Below are 20567 nucleotides of genomic sequence, written 5' to 3'. Positions count from 1 at the left end.
CTCAAACAGGAGGAAAATAATACATTTGTTGTTTACATAATTATAAAGGCTGTTTGGTCATGACAGAAAATACATTTGGGGGCAAATACAGAAGTGTTTTTTGGTATGAAAATAGTCAAATGAAATATAACCCCAAAATGTTGGCTATTCTTATAAAATATTGGTATTTATGTAACCCAGTTTACACCTGGTAATTTTAACATGGCAAATTGCAGAAAGGTAAGCTTTAAGGTAAAAGTACAAATCAATTTATGTATAAAGGTGAAGTATAATCTATATTTATGCCATCTTTTATGGTGTAGCCTTTAGCTGATCATTAACTAGATTTCCTATTTGTTTCTGGTGTACTTATTTGTTGTTCTGGAAACAACAAATAAAGAAAGAACAGTCATATGTACGCTACTGGCTGTTCAAGAGAGTGAATAAGGAATTAATGAAGAGGAAAGCTGATACACTGTAGGTTAGCAAGTGTAAGAGAAAGTGATTACATGCTAGTGGCCTGCTGGAGGAAGAGCTACTTTATTATAGGGATATCTGCTGTCATATTCCTGCTGCTCAATTTTAATGCAGTGAGTTACGTACACTGTGCCGTTGAGGCGGAACTGACTGCCACCCTCTCTAAATGTTAATCTCATTGTTATCAAATCAACGTCAACACACATAACAGGAGCGGCGTTCACATATAGACTTTGTTCAAGGATACAGACAGACACTCAAGGTCGGTGTGAGTGTAAATTCACTTTGATTAAGTGCTGACACAGACATTAGATAGTCGATAACAATGGAGGTGAATGAAATGCGTTTTTAAAAACATCATTTTTTTTAACTGTATGTTCACTTGACTGTGGATCTGTGGTCCTTTGGTGCTGCCCTGAGACCTCTGCCGTCATCACACACACTCTCTAACCCTTCGTCAGTTTAAGCGTGGTTGTTTGACAGGTGTGAAGGAGACCTCTCCTCACAGCCAGTCCAGTCCCCCTTCTGAAATCTGGTCTGTTTCCCTGATAAGACTGCTCCATAAGGGGGGCCTGCTGGAGACTATTGGCCCGATCCACAGCGGATCAGCATGCATCACAACGTGCCAGATACTGAGGAGTGGGGTAAAAGGAGCTATGAATGATGAGCCATTTATGTCGAATGGCATCGCTCAGTACCGGTGCAGGAAGTTGGCACTCAAGAGGTGCTCTGGTGCATAACGGAGCCTTTCACTGCTTTCGGTACGTATATGAAGGAGGTCAGTGGTGAACCACTTGAGCCACCTTTTAAGTTGATATGTTGAACAGTTGCTTATTTACACATCCAGCAGTTATGGAGCGACATTATCATTAATTTGTAGTCGTGTTTATGGTCAACTGACGGATGTCTCTTTTAGCTCTGTTTTTGGTCTCTACCAAGTCCGAAGGGAAATATCTGTCACTTTAGCTGCTAAATGCTCCACTAATTGTGTCTGTCTGCTGTTTTTTGTTTTTTTTTACAGCTTTTCTGATGAAATCTGATGAAAATGACACTATGAGAGTGGTGAGAGTCAAAACGTTTTGGGACCTGACTGAAACTATAAAGCTCTGAAAAAAAGCCAAGGGAAGCTACAGATTCGGGTGATTATGATCTGTACTGATCATCAAGAACGAAACCTTTTTACAATGCTACATTAGCCATTCCATTCACATATTCATATTCATATGTGTTTTTAGAAAAGATAAATATAACCGGCTTTCTCAATTACGCAAAAATGTATTTAAGATAGCTTCAGGTAGTTACTGAAGAAGCGAACATGGATATCACATGACTGATCAGCTGTTTCCGCCGCCAGCTTCATCTCGGATAACCAATGCTTGACGGCTCGCCTTTGTCCATGGACAACATGAAACGTGGCCAACAGTAGCTGACATGAAAGAACAGTTAAAAGTTGCCCAATTTAATCATATTCCGGAAGGCCTCTCTCTATTTTTCTCTGATAGATGTGTTCTTCGACTCTGTTTACTGGCCAATTACAGACATCACTAGCCTATAGACTTCTGACAAAACTATGTTGTAGTAGAGTTTATTCATTCTAAAACAGTTGATGTAAAAGCGCCTTACTCCCTTTTTTTTGTGACATTTCACAAATTCTCTTAAAAGCTCAATAGATTGTTCTTATGGAAATAGTGATAAAATATCAAATGTGCTTATGTTATATAAAGTAGAGTACTGAGAGGCAGTGTTGAATTACTGTTTATCAATATTGAAAAAAAGATAAAAATGAAAATTGCATGTAGATGCAAAAATTGATAAAATATAAAAAAATTGATTTAACAAATATTGATACATACTGTCAACATTGGAAAAATGATTATCATGAATAAAACATTAACATTGTGGACATGAAATGTAAAGCAAAATGGTTATATAATTAAAATAAGTAAACTGCTTAGAGTTGTATGCAAAAGTTAGTGTTTTGGCACGAATTGATAACAGTTAAAACGTGTGTGTTTTCAGGTTACATAAATAGTCTGATCAATATAATGATCAATATCTCACATTCAGCCTTGTTTAAGCTCTTTCACTGCTTGCTACCAAAACAGATAAAATGACAAAGCGTGACGGTATTTAACTTTGTTGGGCGATTTAAAATGTTGTGGTGTCAAAGTAAAACCTTCCTAGCAGTTATTCAGTGAGAACCATACGTGAAGCTCCAGTGGAGTTTTCCTGTGGTTTGAAGTTTTACACTTGGACTTACTGGCATGTAAACTGATAATAAGCCCTAAAAGTTTGTTTGCTCACAATTCAAAACACATCGATCTCGGCACGCTGGCATGAACTTGATGGTCTACTTCCAGTCGCAGCAGGGAGAGAGGCGGCGTGCCATTCAAACTACAAAGTGAGCAGAATACAGATGCAGGACTGTGTTCCGTTTAAAGGACGGCCGTGGTTTATGTATTTTTACACCAGGATGTTTCTGATTTGAGAGCAAACATTTTATGGGCATGAAATTGTGGAGATTTATTAGAACTCCTAATATTTAAATAAAAAAATGCATTTAGAATGAAGGAAACTTGTTTTTGCTTTTTTCTTGTTGTGCTTGTTTTTGTTAAAATACAAAAGGCTGTTTAGACTAAAAGGTTTAATAACATAAATGAAACAGCAATTAGCTGAAGAACAATTGTTTGGGTTGCAGTGATTGATCAAAAGTTTGCAGCATGAATTTTTTAATATCTCAGACTGTTCGTTCAAAGGATGTAAAATCTTATATAGATGGTGTCATGAACGTTAAACAGAACTCTAGATTAAAAGAAACTTTGCTAGAAGATAAAATACTACATTTTCATCTTGGGAAATACCATGTTTTTTATTTTTTATTTGTGCATTAGTAATGTACTCTGGCTCAAACTGATGAAATTGTTTTGTCTTTCTGTCTGGGGAGGGTGCACTGCAGTGGTTGTGAGTGGGCAGCAGGGAGTGCTAAAGGCAAAAGAAATTACTTTTCTTCTTCAAGAAAATGTGAGAATCCCTGTGGAAGTCTGTGCAGGACTGAGAGGGTCAGATAAAGTTTGCCTGCCCCTCAAGTTCAGAGTGTGCGTGTTTGATAAAGTTCTCATAGCACAGATCTGAGACCGGTGCAGTCCAAAACACTCCTCCGAAATCTTGCTGACAGTGGAGACGAGCAGATAGAGTTAATGCGAGGAAGCTAATGAATATGAATGAGGTAAATGAAAGCTGATGAATGTTATCCCTTATCTCCATAAAGATTGGACAATTCCCTTGAACCTCTGCCAAGGACACACACAATAAAGAACAAATTTGAAGAGTTAGCTCGTCTCGCAATTTGATGGACGTTGATAAGGTTACATCAACGCAGTGATATATAACGTCTGGATGAGGGTTTGATCTGAGCTGAAACACTGAGCAGGCTGCAGATCACTTTTTAATAGTTTGTCCATCTTCATGGAAATTGCACAAAAAAAAAAAAAAAAAAAAAATCAATGTATGTTTTATAAGATCTTTTAACAATATCCTGGGGCTAATACACACATTTGAGGTATTAAAATGAATATGTCTATTAGGGTCTTTTCTTTCCCGAGAGACCACTGCTAGCCGACGAAGAGATATATACTCTCATTTTCCTCTTCATTTTCCCGGTGTCAGATCAATCATGCGCCATCCCAACTCAAGGTGAAAGCCATCAAAGTGTCATTCCTCCATTGTGGGTGATTCACAGGAAACTCCGGCACACAGACGGTGCGGGCAGACAAACAGAAAGACAGCATCAACAAGCGGGTTGGGGGGGGGGGGAACAAACAGCCCCGATGCCCGGGGAGATTAATCTGCTTTTACTGCCGGTCCTCAAGAGCAAAACGAACACAACTCCCAGTCGTAAAATTGACTCATAAACACCAGCAGGCCTCATGTAGAAAGAGCGGAGATAAAGTCTGTCCAATCTACCAGATAAGATACGTTGGGGAAACTTTGCTCGGAAGCTGTTGGCTGCAGAATCCTCACGCGAGAAGCCGGGAAGGTGGTTCGTCCTGTAAATGCGAGTGTTTTCCGGAGGTTTAGAGTCAGTATAGATTTGGGAAGTGCGCGCGTTGGCCATGCTGTGGACCGCGGGTCTCTGCCTCCTCTGGGCCTGGTCCATCCTCGGAGCTCCGGTGAACGTGCAGAGACAGAAGGTGCTGCTGATCTCCTTCGACGGATTCCGGTGGGATTACGACCGCAACGTGGACACGCCAAACCTGGACAAGATGGCCGAGGATGGAGTCAAAGCTCTGTATGTCACACCTCCTTACCTCACTCTCACCAGCCCTACACACTTCACCCTCTTGACAGGTAAAGTGTTTCATTTTCTACCACAGTGCTTTCAGTTGGCAGGGGGAGGGGGGGGATCTGCATATCATGGCGGAGTAGGAAACCGCTCTGAGTTTACTTTGCTAGGATTGTAAAAAAAAAAAAAAAAAAAAAAAGCCATGGTGAAAAAGGAATTAGTTGTAATTGAATGTCCCAGGGTCCAACGGCTTTTATAGCTGAGTAAGATAATTATGCTTGGATGACTGAGGGAAGAATTCGCTGCTCCCTTTTCTTATTTTGACTCTCAAATCATCAGTGCCTGCTAAAAGAAATTTAACTTCCTTGAAATTAAATTCCTCTAATCTCCGAAGTTGGTCATAAGACCTTGTCCAAAAGCGTCATGCCACTCAGCCCGCTAAGTTGATAGAATTTTTAATGTGAATGTGTCACGCTGTGAATAATGAGCGCAAGCGGACTGACAGCGATTTTCCTCTTCTGTAGGCCGCTACATTGAGAACCACGGGGTAATCCACAACATGTGGTTCAACACAACCAGCACGGAGAAGAAGCCCTACTATCAGACCCAGTTTGTGAACGAGTGGTGGAACAATGGCAGTCTGCCGATCTGGATCACCGCGCAGAGACAGGTCTGTGTGAGGCACAATTTCCATCTTATCACTGCGAGAGACTGTTTTGCAGTTTACAGCACTAGAAACCATTTCTCTTGACAAAACACCATCCGAGGCCTGCTGAATAATTTCAGCTAGATCCCTGCAGTTGTGATGCAAATTATTTTTGGCCGGTTTAGATGTTACTGTAACTGCATGCAAATGACAGCTGCTGTTAGTTTGCTGCAAAAATCCACCAACCACTGTTTTGGTTTCTTTGCATGTTGAACCGATCGACCCTTCGCATGCTTGTCGACATGTCATGTTTACAAGTGCATGCGCTATATTTATATGCCTGTCTTTCTCCTACCCCCTTCCAGGGCCTAAAAGCTGGCTCGCTTCACTTTCCTGGCACGGCTTCCAGTTACCAGGGACAGTTTGCTATGGTGCGGGAAGTGGAGCCGGTGCTGTACAACTACAAGAACGAGACCGCTTGGCGAGAGAACATAAACAAGGTGATGGGCTGGCTCAGGGACCAGGATCTGGACTTTGTGTCCCTGTACTTCGGCGAGCCGGACGGCACAGGCCACAGATACGGGCCCGACTCACCGGAGCTCCGGGAGATGGTCAAGCAAGTGGACCGGACGGTGGGCTACATTCGAGACATGTCCGCGCTACACGAGCTGACCGACCGCCTGAACATCATCGTCACATCGGACCACGGCATGGGCACGGTGTACCGGAACGGTCTGGTGGAAGAGATCACGCTGTCCAAGATCCCGGGCTTCTCCTTCACGGACTTGTCTTTTCACCTGGTGGACTTTGGCCCCTCTGGGATGTTGTTGCCGAAGCCGGGCAAGCTGGAGAAGGTTTACAGTGCCTTGAAGGGGGCTCATCCGCACCTCCATGTGTTCAAGAAGGAGGATATGCCGAAGCGCCTCCACTTCGCCAACAATGATCGTATCCTCCCCATCATTTTATGGGCCGACGCTGGATATGTGATCAACGGGGTGCGTTGACAGTTTTCTTTTTTATACCTTTCTTTCTCAAGAATGTCCTGCAAGGCTGCTGAAATACAACTGTTTGATGTGACCAATCACTGCTCCAACAAGTATTCATTTAATCTAAGATTAACATTGTTTGCTAGCTAGCAAAAGCTAAAAAGTCAGTTAGTTCACCAACGTTATTCATGATGGATCAGCAAAAAAGTTGTAATTTCTCCTCCTTTGAGAAAAACACGAATTAAGTGACATGGACAAATATTAGAAAATTAAAAAAACAGACAACAAAGAAAGGCAAAAAAATGTTCCCCACAGTCTGTTGGTCCATTCTACCTGTTCAGCTCCAGAACAGTTTTCTGGCTCAACCTGTATCTTGAAAAGAATTTGAGCAGCAGCAGCAGCATCATACAACTCAGCTGGGTTGAGTCTGTCACTTAACTTTCCTTGAAGATTTTGAGAATTTTGCTCAATCCATCTCAAAAAGCAGCGTTTTTAAAAGGTAAACCTCCTCAGATGTAAGATTAAAAGTTAATACTGGACCTAGTGTTTAAATTGGAGTTAAAAGTTTTGTTGCAACAGAATTCAATTTAATCTAGATTAAGAGTAAAAACTAAACTGATGTTTGAAGAGAGGCTTACATTTTATTGAGAATATGCTACTTTATGTAGCAATAGTTAGCTAGCCAAAGAGTTAGTAATAGTAGTAGTAGTAATAATAGTAGAAGGCCTGGTACAAAAAGTGACAAAGTATGTTTATGAGCAGGTTGTGGTGGATGAATAGATGAAACCAAGGGCTTCCAGAGAGGAGACTGAGGCTTGAATCCTGTTTCAGTGGCAGATTAGTTAGATTCAGTCAACTGAACTACTTGGGTAGGTTTAAGAAAAAAAATGAAACAGCCCACAGTAGGCGACATTAATAGAAACCGTATCAAATATATGTACCTATTGGGTGCAAATAGCATTGTTGGCTATAGACACCCGACTGCCAATAGAAGTCTGCCTTAATTAAATATTTCTTTATTTCAAGCTGGTGTTAAAGTTTGATGCAGCATGATTTAAAGTTAAACCCTAGGGTTTAAAAATGAGTCCTTGTCGGTGTAACCCAAGCTAAGACGCTGCAGCAATGATTAGACATGTCTAACCGTTTGTTTAGTCTGACATCGCTGACTTGGGTTTAGCCAGATATGCAGCATGCTGGGAATTTTAAAACCACAGACAGGTGTGTGACAGCTATTTATTTTCCAATGCAAATCATACAGTGCACTGCTTAGTGCAGCTTTATAGCAGCAGCAACATTTGAAAAATGATTTAAAAAGGTACAGCGTGTAGCATTTAGGGGGATATTTTGGCAGCAATGGATTTATTATGAAATATGTTTTCTTTAGTGTATAATTACTTAGATTAAGATTAAGCCGGCTGCCATGTTGCTACAGTAGCCCAGAAGGGACAAACAAAACGCAGGCTCTAGAGAGGGACATTTGTGTTTTCATGTTTTCGTGTCGGCCATCGTTGTTCTGTTACACGCTTGGCACAAAGAGGAAGTTTAACCTCACCAGTAAATGCTGCTGAATCCTTCACATTAGACCTTCGACTACTGAGATTATGATTATGACCCAGTTAACGGATTATAAATAAATCAAATGATAAGCACTGATACAGATAAACAGTCTTTACAAGCCGTCCAGTTTATTCTATAAATATCCTCAAGTTTCTTCTACAGATATTTAAATTACCAGTTGCATTTGGCTAACAGGAAATGGTGAAACTGGACTCTTTTCATCCAAAAATAAGGAGTTAAATTTTAATCTCAGTACATTACAATTTCAATCAAGTGGATTTGCACGTCCTCGGGATAATCCAGGCCTGGCTGATGACATGCAGCCCTCTCAAATGCTTTATTGAAGCCATTCATGCCTCAAAAATTCTAAATTAGCGTTTTTCATTTGACTCCACTGAGCGGTAACTTTGACTCTGAATGTGTCAGTCAGTATCGGAAATCAGCAAATCATAACAATAAAGAATGAATAACTAAAATCATAAAATGTCTCCACATGCTGAATATGAGGAAAAGAATCTGTCCTGTGAATCAACTGATAAAAAACAGGTTATCTAAAGTTTATAGGTTATGACCGGCCATGATTACGACTGTATTATCTGACTTCTTGTTCTCTCTCTTCATGGCCACTTAAACTCCTTTTAGTCTGATCTCAGAGAAGGAGAAGCATGTTGTGCTGTTACATAACTGCTGGGATAAGGTTATTCTGCATGCTGATATTTCTAGCACATTTCGCTGGTAATAAACTGAATATTTACTACAAAATGATCAAAGGAATTTATGAGTGTTTTATGAAAATGTTTATTTTCGGGCTGGATTTAAATGCTCATTGGTTGATAGAGGCAACAAAGAGATTAAACAGTAAGCAGACGACTCTTTCTCTTGGACAACACCTCCCTCTGCTGACTGAATGAGAGCAGGCCGAGATGCGTCACCTCTGCAGCTGTTAAGATCCTTCTACTTAAAGCAATGCCTAATAAACTTTACGATGTAATTGAATCTAACAAACTGGGTCATGCGTGCTATGTTAATCCTTCCCTCTGTGTCTTTGCAGTATTTCCCCGTTCAGTTCAACAAAGGTGAGCACGGCTTTGACAATGAAGATATGGATATGAAGACCTTCTTTAGGGCGGTGGGACCGGCGTTTCACAAGAACCTGGAGGTGGGGCCCTTCGAGACGGTGAACATCTACCCCTTGATGTGTCACATCCTGGGTATACAGCCGGAGGTCAACGACGGCCACCTGAATGCCACCAAACACATGCTGGTTACTAGCGCTACGAAGCAGGGTGAGTTTATATCGGACTAATGAGTCTCTCCCCGTGGCCTCGAAAGTGTGTCGCTCCAACACCTGCTCCTTCATTACTAGGCCATTCATCCATCATGTCTGACTTCATCATGGGTGGATTACTGAATGGGACTACAAAGCAGAGGCCCCAAAGTGTTAGGGGCCCTACTGGCATTCTTTGAAAAAATGTGATCACGTACCGATCACAAAGACATGCTCACAAATGATCACAAAAGACGTAAAACAACTACAATGAGACTCAAAAAGGCAACAAAGTGACACAACACATTCAAATTACACACATTTCTTCAAAGATGCCAACTACCCAAATAGACACCCAATGACTACAAATATACACAAATCAACCACAAAGAGATAATAACAACTTCAAAGAGAAACTATTAAAAAAAGAGAAGTTCAATTAATTTAGAGACAAAAACCATAACAAAGAGGCGCACAATGACCTGAAAGAGACATAAAATGACACATAATGCCCAAAATCACACAATATTACCGGAAAAGACACTAAAAATGACTTCAGAGGCACAAAACGAACAAAAAAAGACACATATTTACGACAAATATACTCAAAACAACTTCAAAGACAAACAAAAGGACTCCAAAGAGACACAAGTTGACCTCAAAGAGACATAAAATGAATACAAAGTGTCACAAAATGCCCAGAAATTTCACAAAATTACCTCAAAGACACAAATTGATCAAAAAAGACACATAATGACTACAAATCTACACAAGACATCCGGAAAAGAGCTACAAAACAACCACAAAGCGACACAAAACGAACTCAAGTAAACACAAAATGACCCTACGTTTTCTGCAGCGGATTAATCTAATTTGGCGCTATAGTGAGTATTTCTGACCACAGGACATTTCTGACAACACTTACTGTGAATGTTTTTGCTGTTATATCGCCATCTTGTGGTTGGTGGATGCCATTGATACCTAAGTAGAGGCAGTATTTTGATCGCTGTGGGTTTTGCAAAACAAGAACAGTAAGAAAAATAACACTGGTCCTTCCATATATATATATATATATATATATATATATATATATATATATATATATATATATATAATACAGTAGATGCAACATCAGTCTATCACCACCTTCTCTCCAAAAACACACATTTAGACTGTGAATGTGTTCTCAGTTTCAGGTGAAGATGGGCATTTCCTGCAAAATGTCTTCATTGGATTGGCTGCAGTGGCTGGCTTTCTTGTTGCAGTTTTTATAGTGATGACATCCCACAAAATAATTCAGAAAAAACGCAAGAATGAAAGGTAAAGACCAAGTAATTAAAGACTGTTTTTATATGTCATTACTGTTTGTCACATGAAGGGCTGAGCAATACGGCTAAAACAACATTTCGAGGAAACTTTTACGTTTTTCTTTTAATATTGATATTGATGTCACAATATGGCAATTGTGTTCAAAACCACAATAGTATTTCAACTCTTTATGCATGTAAAACAAAAACTTAACTGTTGACTGTTAATTTGTACATAGAGTTCTGTAAAACAATAATAAAGTGTTTATCTCTCAGAATGAATTTATTTTGTTTGTGTTTCAGATAAATGAAGTTCAGAACATCTTCCAGAACAAGAAAAAGAAAAGGCAAACTTCACTTTGATCATCACACAAAAGAAAATAAATGCAAATGCTGCACCGTTGTGACGTTGACTGAGAATAGAAATGAACAGAATTGGGAGAATATAATTAGATTAATAAAATAACAGCTAAAATGTGTGTATTTTTGTTTAGTATTTGGTTGAAACTACTGATGTAGTGTGTGACTAAACAGGATTTTTGTATATTACTATGTGTGTTTCGCAACATGTTGTAATTAAATGTTTACTTTTAATTATGGTTATGAAGTGTCTTACAAATGTGAAGTGGGCCTACCAATAGTTGTATTGAATAAGAGCATCCGAAGTCATAAACATAGTGCATCTATTTATAATAATTCCTGATGTAGAAGACGTTTAAATAATTAAAAAACAAAAACAAGGCAGCAAAAAAAACAGAAAATCTGGCTTTAAAAGCAATAAAATGAAGATAAATAACTTTATTCTAAAACAAAGTGTGTATCAGTGTGTATCAGGTTTGATTTGAGAAAGAAGAAGCGTTTATTTAATCACGTCCATGTCTTTCACTTACAATATGTGAATAAAGCGTTTCGATCACAGGACGGTGGTCGCCAAGGGACATGCTTTAACAACCACATTCTCAGTTGCCCGCCTCTCGTCCCGTAGTGTGATCAAGCTAAGGGCGGAAGCAAAGAACTTCCGGTTACGACTTTCAAAATAACATTATGCTTGGTGATTTGAGTTTTTCTATGAGACCCAATTATGTGTGTATTTTTTGTATTTCTACCGAATTAAAAAAACATGTATTATAACAAATGCTGTCATTTCAAAATGTCTTTAAAGTATTCTCACTTTTTCTAATGCATGTCTTGGTGGTATTTTTAGCATTTCATTTATATTCTTGGTGTGTGTTCTTTGGCCAATGGATCTAAGTCTATGTGTTAGAGCTAAAACATTCAAATATATCTTGAACAACTATCTTTAATTAACTTTTAATATAATGTCTAGTTATTTTATATATACTAGACATTATATTAACTATACCTCCCTACAAATAAAAAAAATACTAACTAGAAATATGGTCGTCCCTGGCCGCTTTTATGTTATATGCAAAACAGTAGCACTGATAATAAATCGGCAACGATATCCTCTCCACCGGTTGGCTACAAATCGATTGACATTTCGCCACTGCTACGGACCTTTTACATGAAAATACAGTATCAGAGAAATGTTGACCCCGTATGAGCCAGCTCGCAGCCTTAGATCCTCAGGTGGGGCCCTTCTGCTTGTTCCAAAGTCGAGACTGAAAGCCAAAGGCGACCGTGCTTTCGCCATAAGGGCCCCTCGGCTTTGGAATGACCAGCCGGAGGAGATAAGGCTTGCAGAATCAGTAATCTCTTTTAAATCACTTCTTAAAACACATTTTTACAGAATGGCTTTTATGTGATGTCGTCGCTTTAATGTTTCATTTTAATTGGTTTTAATATTTTATCTTATATTCTTTTACTATTTTATGTTTACCCATTTCACTTGATTTAATTTATTTTGTTCGTTTATTTAATTGTCACAATCAAAGCATCTGTTCCTTGGACAAATTTAAACTTTCTTAGCTGCAGAAAACAAACTGAAAAACAGGCCACATGCTGCGTGGTCTCCTATCTGAAGTACACGCATTTGTAATGACCTTTTTTCTCCTCATCACTTGTTGTTGAATGGCCTATTCTGATCAGCAGTCACCACTGAAATAAGATAAGATAAGATAAGATAATCCTTTATTAGTCCCGCAGCGGGGAAATTTGCAAATAATCAGTGTCACTTGTTATTTCATTTTGTTTCTTCGTTTAGTTTTATCCTAGCGATTGATCTTAATGTTTCTCCTATTGCACTGTTTTGCTGCCTTGTCTGTCCAAGCACTTTGTAAACCTTGTTTTTAAAAAGGTGCTACATAAACAAAGTTATTATTACTATTGTGAGCGCCTAGGCCGAGGGGAGCTTTATTTTGAAGGCAGAGCCTGCGAACATCCGGGCCCGACCGCGCGTAATTCCGGTGATGTGGACGCGCCTCTCTCGTCTTTTGATAAAGGCTCGCTACTCGGGGCGAAGGCAGACATGGAGGAGCTGAGCGCCGTGGGAGAGCAGGTTTTTGATGCGGAATGCATCTTAAACAAGCGGCAGAAAAAGGTCAGAGCCGAGGAACAAACACACAAACAAACCCGCCTCCGCCTCGTGGTGGTGGTGTTGTTGGTGTTGTTGTTGTTGTTGTTGTTTGTATCAGCTGATCACAAAACATTCATCCGCTCATTGGTTTCTTCTGCTTTCAGGGAAAGTTGGAGTTTCTGGTGAAGTGGAGGGGATGGTCGTCCAAGTGAGTACGAGTGGGAGCGAAACAATGAAAACAACAACAACGTGTCGCTTGTTGCTTTCCATCGATCCGTTATTTATTGATTGGTTCCGTCCAATCAAAGAGTCCGATCAACCATCACATGGTGTTTTTCTGGTGGCAGATTGATGCACAATTCTTTTTTTTTTTTTTTTTTTTTACATTTGCTTTCTTTTGTTCATAACACCCTTACATTTTGGGAAGTTAGCTCCAAGCAAAAGCAATTTTTTTTCTTTTTTTTTTAAGGCTGTATCCGTTTTGTTTTTATTGTTTTTACATACCTCATTTTAATCTAAAGATATTATGTTTTATTCATTTTAATCCTAACTGTAAACAAGTAATGCGTGTGGCCGAGCTGTCCAATTTACAAGGACCGTTTGTTGTTTAACTTACCTTATTTTATGTTGTATAATTCGTTACATAATTCTAGTTATATATAAATATATATATTATTTTTCTCTATTTTTTTTTTTTTTAATATGCTGCATTTATGTTGCTGCTTTCAAGGCTCCACTTCGTTTCTTGTCACTTGCCCTTTTCTGTTCACTCCACATTGTTGCTGTAATCCACCATCAATGCACACTGTTGCCTGCCAGCTCCACGGCTTTCTGTTAGAACCACATCCTTTGTGTGTGTGTGTGTGTGTGTGTGTGTGTGTGTGTGTGTGTGTGTGTGTGTGTGTGTGTGTGTGTGTGTGTGTGTGTGTGTGTGTGTGTAGGGAGAGGGTGGGGGTTGATTATTTCAGTGGTGACTGCTGATCAGAATAGGCCATTCAACAACAAGTGATGAGGAGAAAAAAGGTCATTACAAATGCGTGTACTTCAGATAGGAGACCACGCAGCATGTGGCCTGTTTTCCAGTTTGTTTTCTGCAGCTAAGAAAGTTTAAATTTGTCCAAGGAACAGATGCTTTGATTGTCATAAATAGGAGATGGTGTAGTTCAGCTAAAATAAAGTATAATGAGAATAATTTACCAGCAGTGGTGCCACAAAGAAGCGACTGGAAACCAAGGTTATTTTAGTTTTTTTGTTATCTAAAACACACTCCATGCTGTGCCATCACAAGCACAACAAAGTTGTTATTTTCATCACACCCATAAACGTCAGAGGGCTTCTTTGACCTAAAAATGTTCTTCCTTCCTGGTGCGTATTCTTAACGGTGACTGTGGGAACAGAGAAGTAACTCCCAAACTGAATCTGATTTAGTGTCTTTGCAGGAGGCGAGTTGTAAAAGTAGCTTCTGTCACCAAAGCAACCAAACTTCCCCAGAAATTCCCAAAATATTTCTGGAACAGGCCCTGAAGAATCTCCACTTCTCTTCCGCCCTGCGTCCTTATTTTAGTCTTTGGAAACATTCCACTTTATTTTGAAAGAGGAAATCAAAACCGGCCTATTTTTCTCGCCTCTGCAGAGTCGGCCAAACGCTAAGTGTAACTAAATGGGCGTGAGTGTCAGATCACTTGTTTCAGATCGTTCAATTAGTTTCTCCATCTGTGGACAAACGGGTTTATATATTTTAGCTCTTGCCCTGTTTTGAGCTAACTTGAAAGGTCTTTCTCAGCCAATCATTAAAGGAATATTAATTACTTACCCTGTGTTGCCTAGAAAAGCTTTTCATCTCGCGCTTCAACGTTCAACAGAGACTCCAACAAACCGGAGAAAGTCTTGATGAATTGAAGTAAAACGTGGCCTCGTTTGGAAAAAGCTAAACTATATTAAAACATCTTGTGCAATATAATGACAGTGTCATTTATTAAGTTATATGCTCTCTTTTTACTTCACAAGCATCTGTGCTAAAACTGTACTATTTAAAACACTTTCACCAAAACAGCCCAAAGTGAGTTTTAAAAGTACGGCTTTGGCAAAGACGTGGATTATACTGAGAGTTTTTAAATGTATGTTTTGATATAGTTCTGCTCTTATTAAATGTAGCCCCTTTAATTCAATACATCAAATCCTTTATCATTTGATTCTATTCTTCAGCGTGGAGGCAATGTTCCTTTTAAATAGTTCATCTCAGATAAAAAAAAAAAAAACAGGATACCTTAAGTAAGTTCACAGCTGCTGGAACACCAAAGTCCTTTGTGACTAAATGAACAAACGTGGTTGAAAGGTCATTTATCAAAACTTGGGGGTTCCGTTTAATCTTTCACACTGTGACTCACTCTTATTGTGGATTTATTTCAGACACAACAGCTGGGAGCCCCAAGAAAACATCCTGGACCCCAGACTGTTGGCTGCATTCAACAAGAAGTGAGGGCCTCCGCTTTTAGAATGAGCTTTGTGACGATCAAACATGCATTTAGAGATATCATAAATAAATGACATATTCTCCCAGCATTAATAGAGTTATTGCATTTTTGGCTTTTAGCTTTAGCGTGAGAAAGTAGAGTAACATTTCAATTATAGAGAACATTCTGGGATCATAATTATTACACGTTAGATGTAATTTGTTAATTGTAATATTTCAACCCACTTTATATTTGTTTTTTTAATTTTTTTTTAATTAAAATGTGTTTGCTATCATATTGCTAATCTACTTAATGTTGTAAGCATACTGAAAGCTGACAAAAACTTCTAATGTAGTCTGAAAAGTGTAACATTCTTAGAAGAAAACTGAGGAGCCATTACGTTAATTGATGAATATTATTTAATCCATATTTGTTCATTTTGTTTGTCTTGAAGAGAGCAAGAAAAGGAACTTCTGCTGCTCAAGAAAGGGAAAAGGCCGAGAGGACGACCCCGGAAAATACTAGTAAGTAAAACTCAAAGCAGGATATTGTTAATACTTTGTTGGCTTCGTACAAAGCGTCTAATATTTGCTCTTCAACTTAGGAAAATGTGCCCGAAGCTAAGTCAAGCAGCTCTTCATCCGGCTCCTCATCATCCTCCGATTCCTCCTCCTCGTGCTCCTCCTCTTCATCCTCGTCGGAGGATGACGACGACGACGACAACGACAGAAACAACGTCAAACCGGCGACGCCAGGAGTCAGAACGCGGGACCTCCACCCGGTCCCCCAGAAGAAGGCGCAGATCGTCGTCGCCAAACCGGAGCCCCCGAAGAAGCGAAGCAGGAAACCTCCGTCGCCCGAAGCGAAGGAGTTCCCGCAGAACAAGGGGGTTCGCAAGATCGTCAAGGGGTCCAAGGACGCCGATGTCCCCGGGGCGATCAAGAAGCCCGTTCACCCGGCGAGCTTCACCTTCATGGGGTTCCATCGGGGCTCGCCTCGGGATGCGGTAGCCGCTCAGAGCAGGAGCTCTCTAACTCAAGGAGGGGCCGTTAAAAACTCTGTTGGACCCGGAAGGTCGGTCCAACCGGCCTCCGTAACCCTGAGCAAAGCCAGCCAGAGCAGGAATGTCAGCGAGGGGAAACTGTCCGTCTCCGGCGCGACAAGTCTGGATTTGAAAGCAGCTGCTGGTAAATCAAAAGGCGTAGCGGCGTTGAATTTGAATACATCCAAACACCTCATTCAAGGAACCACTCAACACACACTAAGCTCCCCCATCGGACAAAAGAAGGCCCCGGCCCCTGTGTCAACACCGCAGCGGACACCCAATAATAAACCTTCTTTACCGACTAAGAACGCCCCCGTCAATCAGAGTCCTGGCCCCCAGCCGCTCAACCTCCAGAACAAACGGGTGCAGGGCGGAGGCGCTCCTGGAAACGTCACTGCTCCGGTGTCGGGGTTGAGAAACACAACGAACCCGGCGAGGAAAACAACCGTCCCGCAGAACCAGGAGTATAATCCCCCTCAGAGTCCGGCGGCACCCGGGAGACTTCAGACCAGGAAGAGCCAGCCCGGGGCGGACAAGATCAAGGAGGCGACAGAAATCCAGACCCCCAGAGTCCAAGGCAGGCTGGAGAAGAGCGGCGTGCAGAAATCCTCCACGGAGGTCCAGAGCCAGCCGGAGAGACCGGCCGCCAAGGACGGCAAGAAAGCCGAAATGAGCACGGGCGAAGACGAGAGCTGCTCGGACTCCGACCAGGACTCTCCCTACGTGGGACAGGATTGCTCGGTGGCCTCCCAGAACCAGGACTGGAAGCCCACGCGGAGTCTGATAGAGCACGTCTTCGTAACGGATGTCACCGCTAATCTGGTTACAGTCACGGTCAAGGAGTCGCCGACCAGCGTGGGCTTCTTCAACATTCGCAACTACTGACGGGGGAATCCAGTCGCTGCAAGCCAGATGGGCTTTGAAGCAAACATTTTTTGGCGTGGGGGTTTCGGTTTCTGAAGGAATTAGATAAAAACCTTTTTCGGCTGGAGAATTCCTGAGGAATGCCTCGAGGGGGGCGAGGGGGGCCGGAGGTTTATTTGCGCTTCATCTTTCTTTTAGTAAAAGACCAGTTTTTTAGGTTTAAATACAAAAGGACAGAACGTCAGTTGTTGATTGTGATTATTTATTTGCTTGTGGTCTACAAATTGTTGGAGAAACAGCAGTGGAGAAGGTGCATGAAGCTGCATTCTGGTCCCGACTGATGATCAGGAACAGTCCGAAATGACGTCGCTACCGGGTTACTGGAGATAAAATAACTTATTCATCTGTTTAAGTGTCAAGGTAAAGCTCCAACGCCCCACATTCATGCTGAGTTTCTCTGTCGATGAGGTCAGATCAGAGGAATGTCTTAGTGATGGGAGTAGTAGTGAGCAGGAGGCGCATCTTTATGGGTAGCAGACATTTAGCTCATTATGTGTCGGTGTGAATCCATATCAATCAATAGCTAATGTAAGCCAGTTTTTTTTAATTCTTAGCATAGTATTGTTTACTTTTTAACATTTCATAAGTTAGCTACCTCTTTTTATTTTGTATTCATTTCTCGTGGGATAGGAAAGCCTTTCCCTCCAGGGTATTCCATCATTGTGTCCTTATCCTTGTTTTATATATAAATATATATATATTGGACTCTCATGCTGTATAGACTCATGTTAGCTCCAACAGCTTCATTTCTGTATCGTTCAAAAAAAAAAAAAAAAAAAAAAAAAAACCAACTCTAATCAGAACAGCTTCCTGAGTTCCACGCAGCGTTGAACTGCTCGCACCGTTATCGCCCTCGAAAAAAAGTTTCATTCCACAGTGCAGCCGGTTTATCAGCAGAGCTTTACCCAAACGGGCTGAAGCATGTGGGGAGTCAGATACGGTATCTCTGCTCCTCCTCGCTTTGTTCAGATAAGACTCGGCCCGAAGGTTTTGCTCTTCTGCCTCTGCGTCGGTCCTGTCCTTCGTTCACCCAGCAGCTCCAAATCTTCTCTGACTTTGTAATTAATACGGACAACAAAAAAAACAAAACAAGAGAATACGTGCTCGTGATCACGGACTGTGACGCCTGACGAAGGAATGACAGGTGTGGACAAAGCTTGACAATAAACCGCCGCTGACCAGATGTCGTTGTGTCTGTTGCTGCTGGTGTTTTTTAAAAAAGGAAAACGTTGAGGTCTGAAACGCCAGATTTGGTTGGTTGTTTCTTTTGTTTTTCCTTGCAGCTGCAGACGTCTCATTTCACCCACCTGCATGGAGCTGCAGGCCCCGGCCTCCCAGAAAAAAAAAAAAGAAGAAGAAAAAAAAGATCTTTATCTGATGTAACGGAAAAGAAACCACAACTTTCTGCTCCCTTGAGAGGAGTTCGGCAACAAAGCACTTCGACTGAACTCTTCTGTCTAAATCCTGCTCTGCAGACTGTGCCTTTCTTTTCTCTCTCAAAGACTAAACACAGAGAGGCATTACCCCAAAGATAGCTAGAATTTCAGGTAGTTCAATAAAGGAGTTACCCTGGAGACCGGACCGTATTGTTTTGAGACGGAGGTAATGACAGAAAAGAGGACATATGTACGGAACGGACACATATTTGATGCCTCATTGAAAGGATAGATTCAAGATATTGTAGTTTCCATTCATGACCAGCTGAACACAAAAGGATGAATTCTCATATTACAGGTGTGAAGTGTCTTCTTGTCGATCTGACTCCAGCATATATTTGAATCGGGCTTTAGGTAAAGTTTAGTCTAATCAGAATATCATGTATCACTACGGGGTAACGCACGCTGTTTCTATGAGAAATGTTTTTTTTTTATTGTATCTGTTTTTCCTGAATTAATGAAAAGAACAAACTTGGCATAAATATGTTTTTTTTTGTTATTTTTAGTTCTACTAACCATCTCAATGAAATGTTGTTCTCTTTACAATCTATTTATTTCAAATCCAGAGCCTTTCAGGGTAGGACGGTGTCGCCAATCCTTGTATTGTGCCACTCGTCAAATCGACTAATAAATGATACAGCCTTAATGTCTGACTCCTTTGTTTTTATCAAGCAACTAGAACTAACCAGTCGGGTTAAAGTTCACATCCATGTCTGTGCACAATGTAATCATTTGATCCTGTTTAGACATCTGTGTGAATTTGTCCTAATTAGCAAGTTCATTCTTGGGTTATGGCCAAACAACTTTTTCTGAGGTCACAGTAAGTTTTGACCACCATAATTGTAGTCAGTTTATCTTTGAGTAGAGTTGATATTTGTGCCAAATTCTGAAGACATTCCCTCCAGGTGTTGCTGATTATATATCGCGTTCATGAGAATTGGCAAGACTGACTTTTGTAGCCGGCGATGAGGCATAAAAATGCCAAATTCTTTCTGGTTCCTGCTTCCTAAATATGAGGATTTGCTGCTTTTTTACTGAGTGATATGACTGTAAATTGAATATTTTGGGGTTTTGGACAGTTTGTGGGACAAAACGAGCAATCCGAAGACGCCACGCTGGACTCCTGTTGCTGGTATTATTCATTATTTTCTGACATTTTACAGACTAACCAAGGACGGGTTCAGTGAAAGAACCAGAATCTTTCGTCTTAGATTCTGTTTCCCTCACAACAAAACTATTTTTTAATTTTTCTACAAAATAACCTAAATATTAGTACTTATGGACAATTATCATACAAACCAAGTCAAAGTTGTGTCAAGCATTATTATGTAATTTGTTGAAAAAAAATCACACAAGTATAAACTACGTTTCTGAGAAATAAAGAGGCAGCTAGATCACCAATTTAATTCATGTAACCAGGCAGAATTTTTGTTTTTTGAATAACCTGTTATTTTTTAAGTCACTGAGAATGGAGAAATACAAAAAGTGTTAATTTGTGCAAGTTTGTCTTTGTATGTTTGCATTATTGCAATCAGTTGATATAACTTTTTAAAATAAAAACTCCAAATGTAAAATACCATTTACTTTACCTTCATGCCATCATTTTCCACCCTACCTTTATTATCCCATGTAGAATTGAAAAAAAGATCCTGAAATGAGCACCTCCCTATGAACTCAAGAAACAATCTAAAATGGAAAACTCACATCCCTACTAACCAATCAGTTCAATACA

The 20567-nt window shown here is 40.4% G+C and overlaps 2 protein-coding genes across 2 annotated transcripts; both read left to right on the top strand.

Annotated features, from left to right (window-relative positions):
* Window positions 1–4568: 4568 nt before the first annotated feature.
* On the top strand, window positions 4569–10808 carry LOC129098278 (ectonucleotide pyrophosphatase/phosphodiesterase family member 7-like). The gene is made up of 6 exons (XM_054607261.1): window positions 4569–4803; window positions 5263–5408; window positions 5750–6379; window positions 8979–9213; window positions 10391–10514; window positions 10805–10808. Exons 1-6 carry the CDS (start codon window positions 4569–4571, stop codon window positions 10806–10808), a joined length of 1374 nt encoding a protein of 457 aa, XP_054463236.1.
* Window positions 10809–12917: 2109 nt separating this feature from the next.
* Window positions 12918–19520, top strand: cbx2 (chromobox homolog 2 (Drosophila Pc class)). Its single transcript, XM_054607411.1, has 5 exons — window positions 12918–13001; window positions 13142–13185; window positions 15387–15452; window positions 15885–15954; window positions 16035–19520. The coding sequence occupies exons 1-5, from the start codon at window positions 12930–12932 to the stop codon at window positions 17358–17360; spliced, it is 1578 nt and encodes a 525-aa protein (XP_054463386.1). The 5' UTR covers window positions 12918–12929; the 3' UTR covers window positions 17361–19520.
* The last annotated feature ends 1047 nt before the right edge of the window (window positions 19521–20567 follow it).

The sequence above is a fragment of the Anoplopoma fimbria genome, chromosome 11 (genome assembly GCF_027596085.1).
Source record: "Anoplopoma fimbria isolate UVic2021 breed Golden Eagle Sablefish chromosome 11, Afim_UVic_2022, whole genome shotgun sequence".
NCBI lineage: Eukaryota > Metazoa > Chordata > Actinopteri > Perciformes > Anoplopomatidae > Anoplopoma > Anoplopoma fimbria.
Note: the sequence above shows the minus strand (reverse complement) of the source record. Positions and strands in the feature narration are given on the sequence as shown.

Excerpts from the sequence above, each read along its gene's own strand:
- LOC129098278 (XM_054607261.1), top strand. The coding sequence starts at position 4,569 with ATGCTGTGGACCGCGGGTCTCTGCCTCCTCTGGGCCTGGTCCATCCTC. Across the intron at positions 4,804-5,262 it reads ACACTTCACCCTCTTGACAG|GCCGCTACATTGAGAACCAC; the intron begins GTAAAGTGTTTC and ends CCTCTTCTGTAG. Across the intron at positions 5,409-5,749 it reads GGATCACCGCGCAGAGACAG|GGCCTAAAAGCTGGCTCGCT; the intron begins GTCTGTGTGAGG and ends ACCCCCTTCCAG.
- cbx2 (XM_054607411.1), top strand. The coding sequence starts at position 12,930 with ATGGAGGAGCTGAGCGCCGTGGGAGAGCAGGTTTTTGATGCGGAATGC. Across the intron at positions 13,002-13,141 it reads TAAACAAGCGGCAGAAAAAG|GGAAAGTTGGAGTTTCTGGT; the intron begins GTCAGAGCCGAG and ends TTCTGCTTTCAG. Across the intron at positions 13,186-15,386 it reads TGGAGGGGATGGTCGTCCAA|ACACAACAGCTGGGAGCCCC; the intron begins GTGAGTACGAGT and ends GATTTATTTCAG.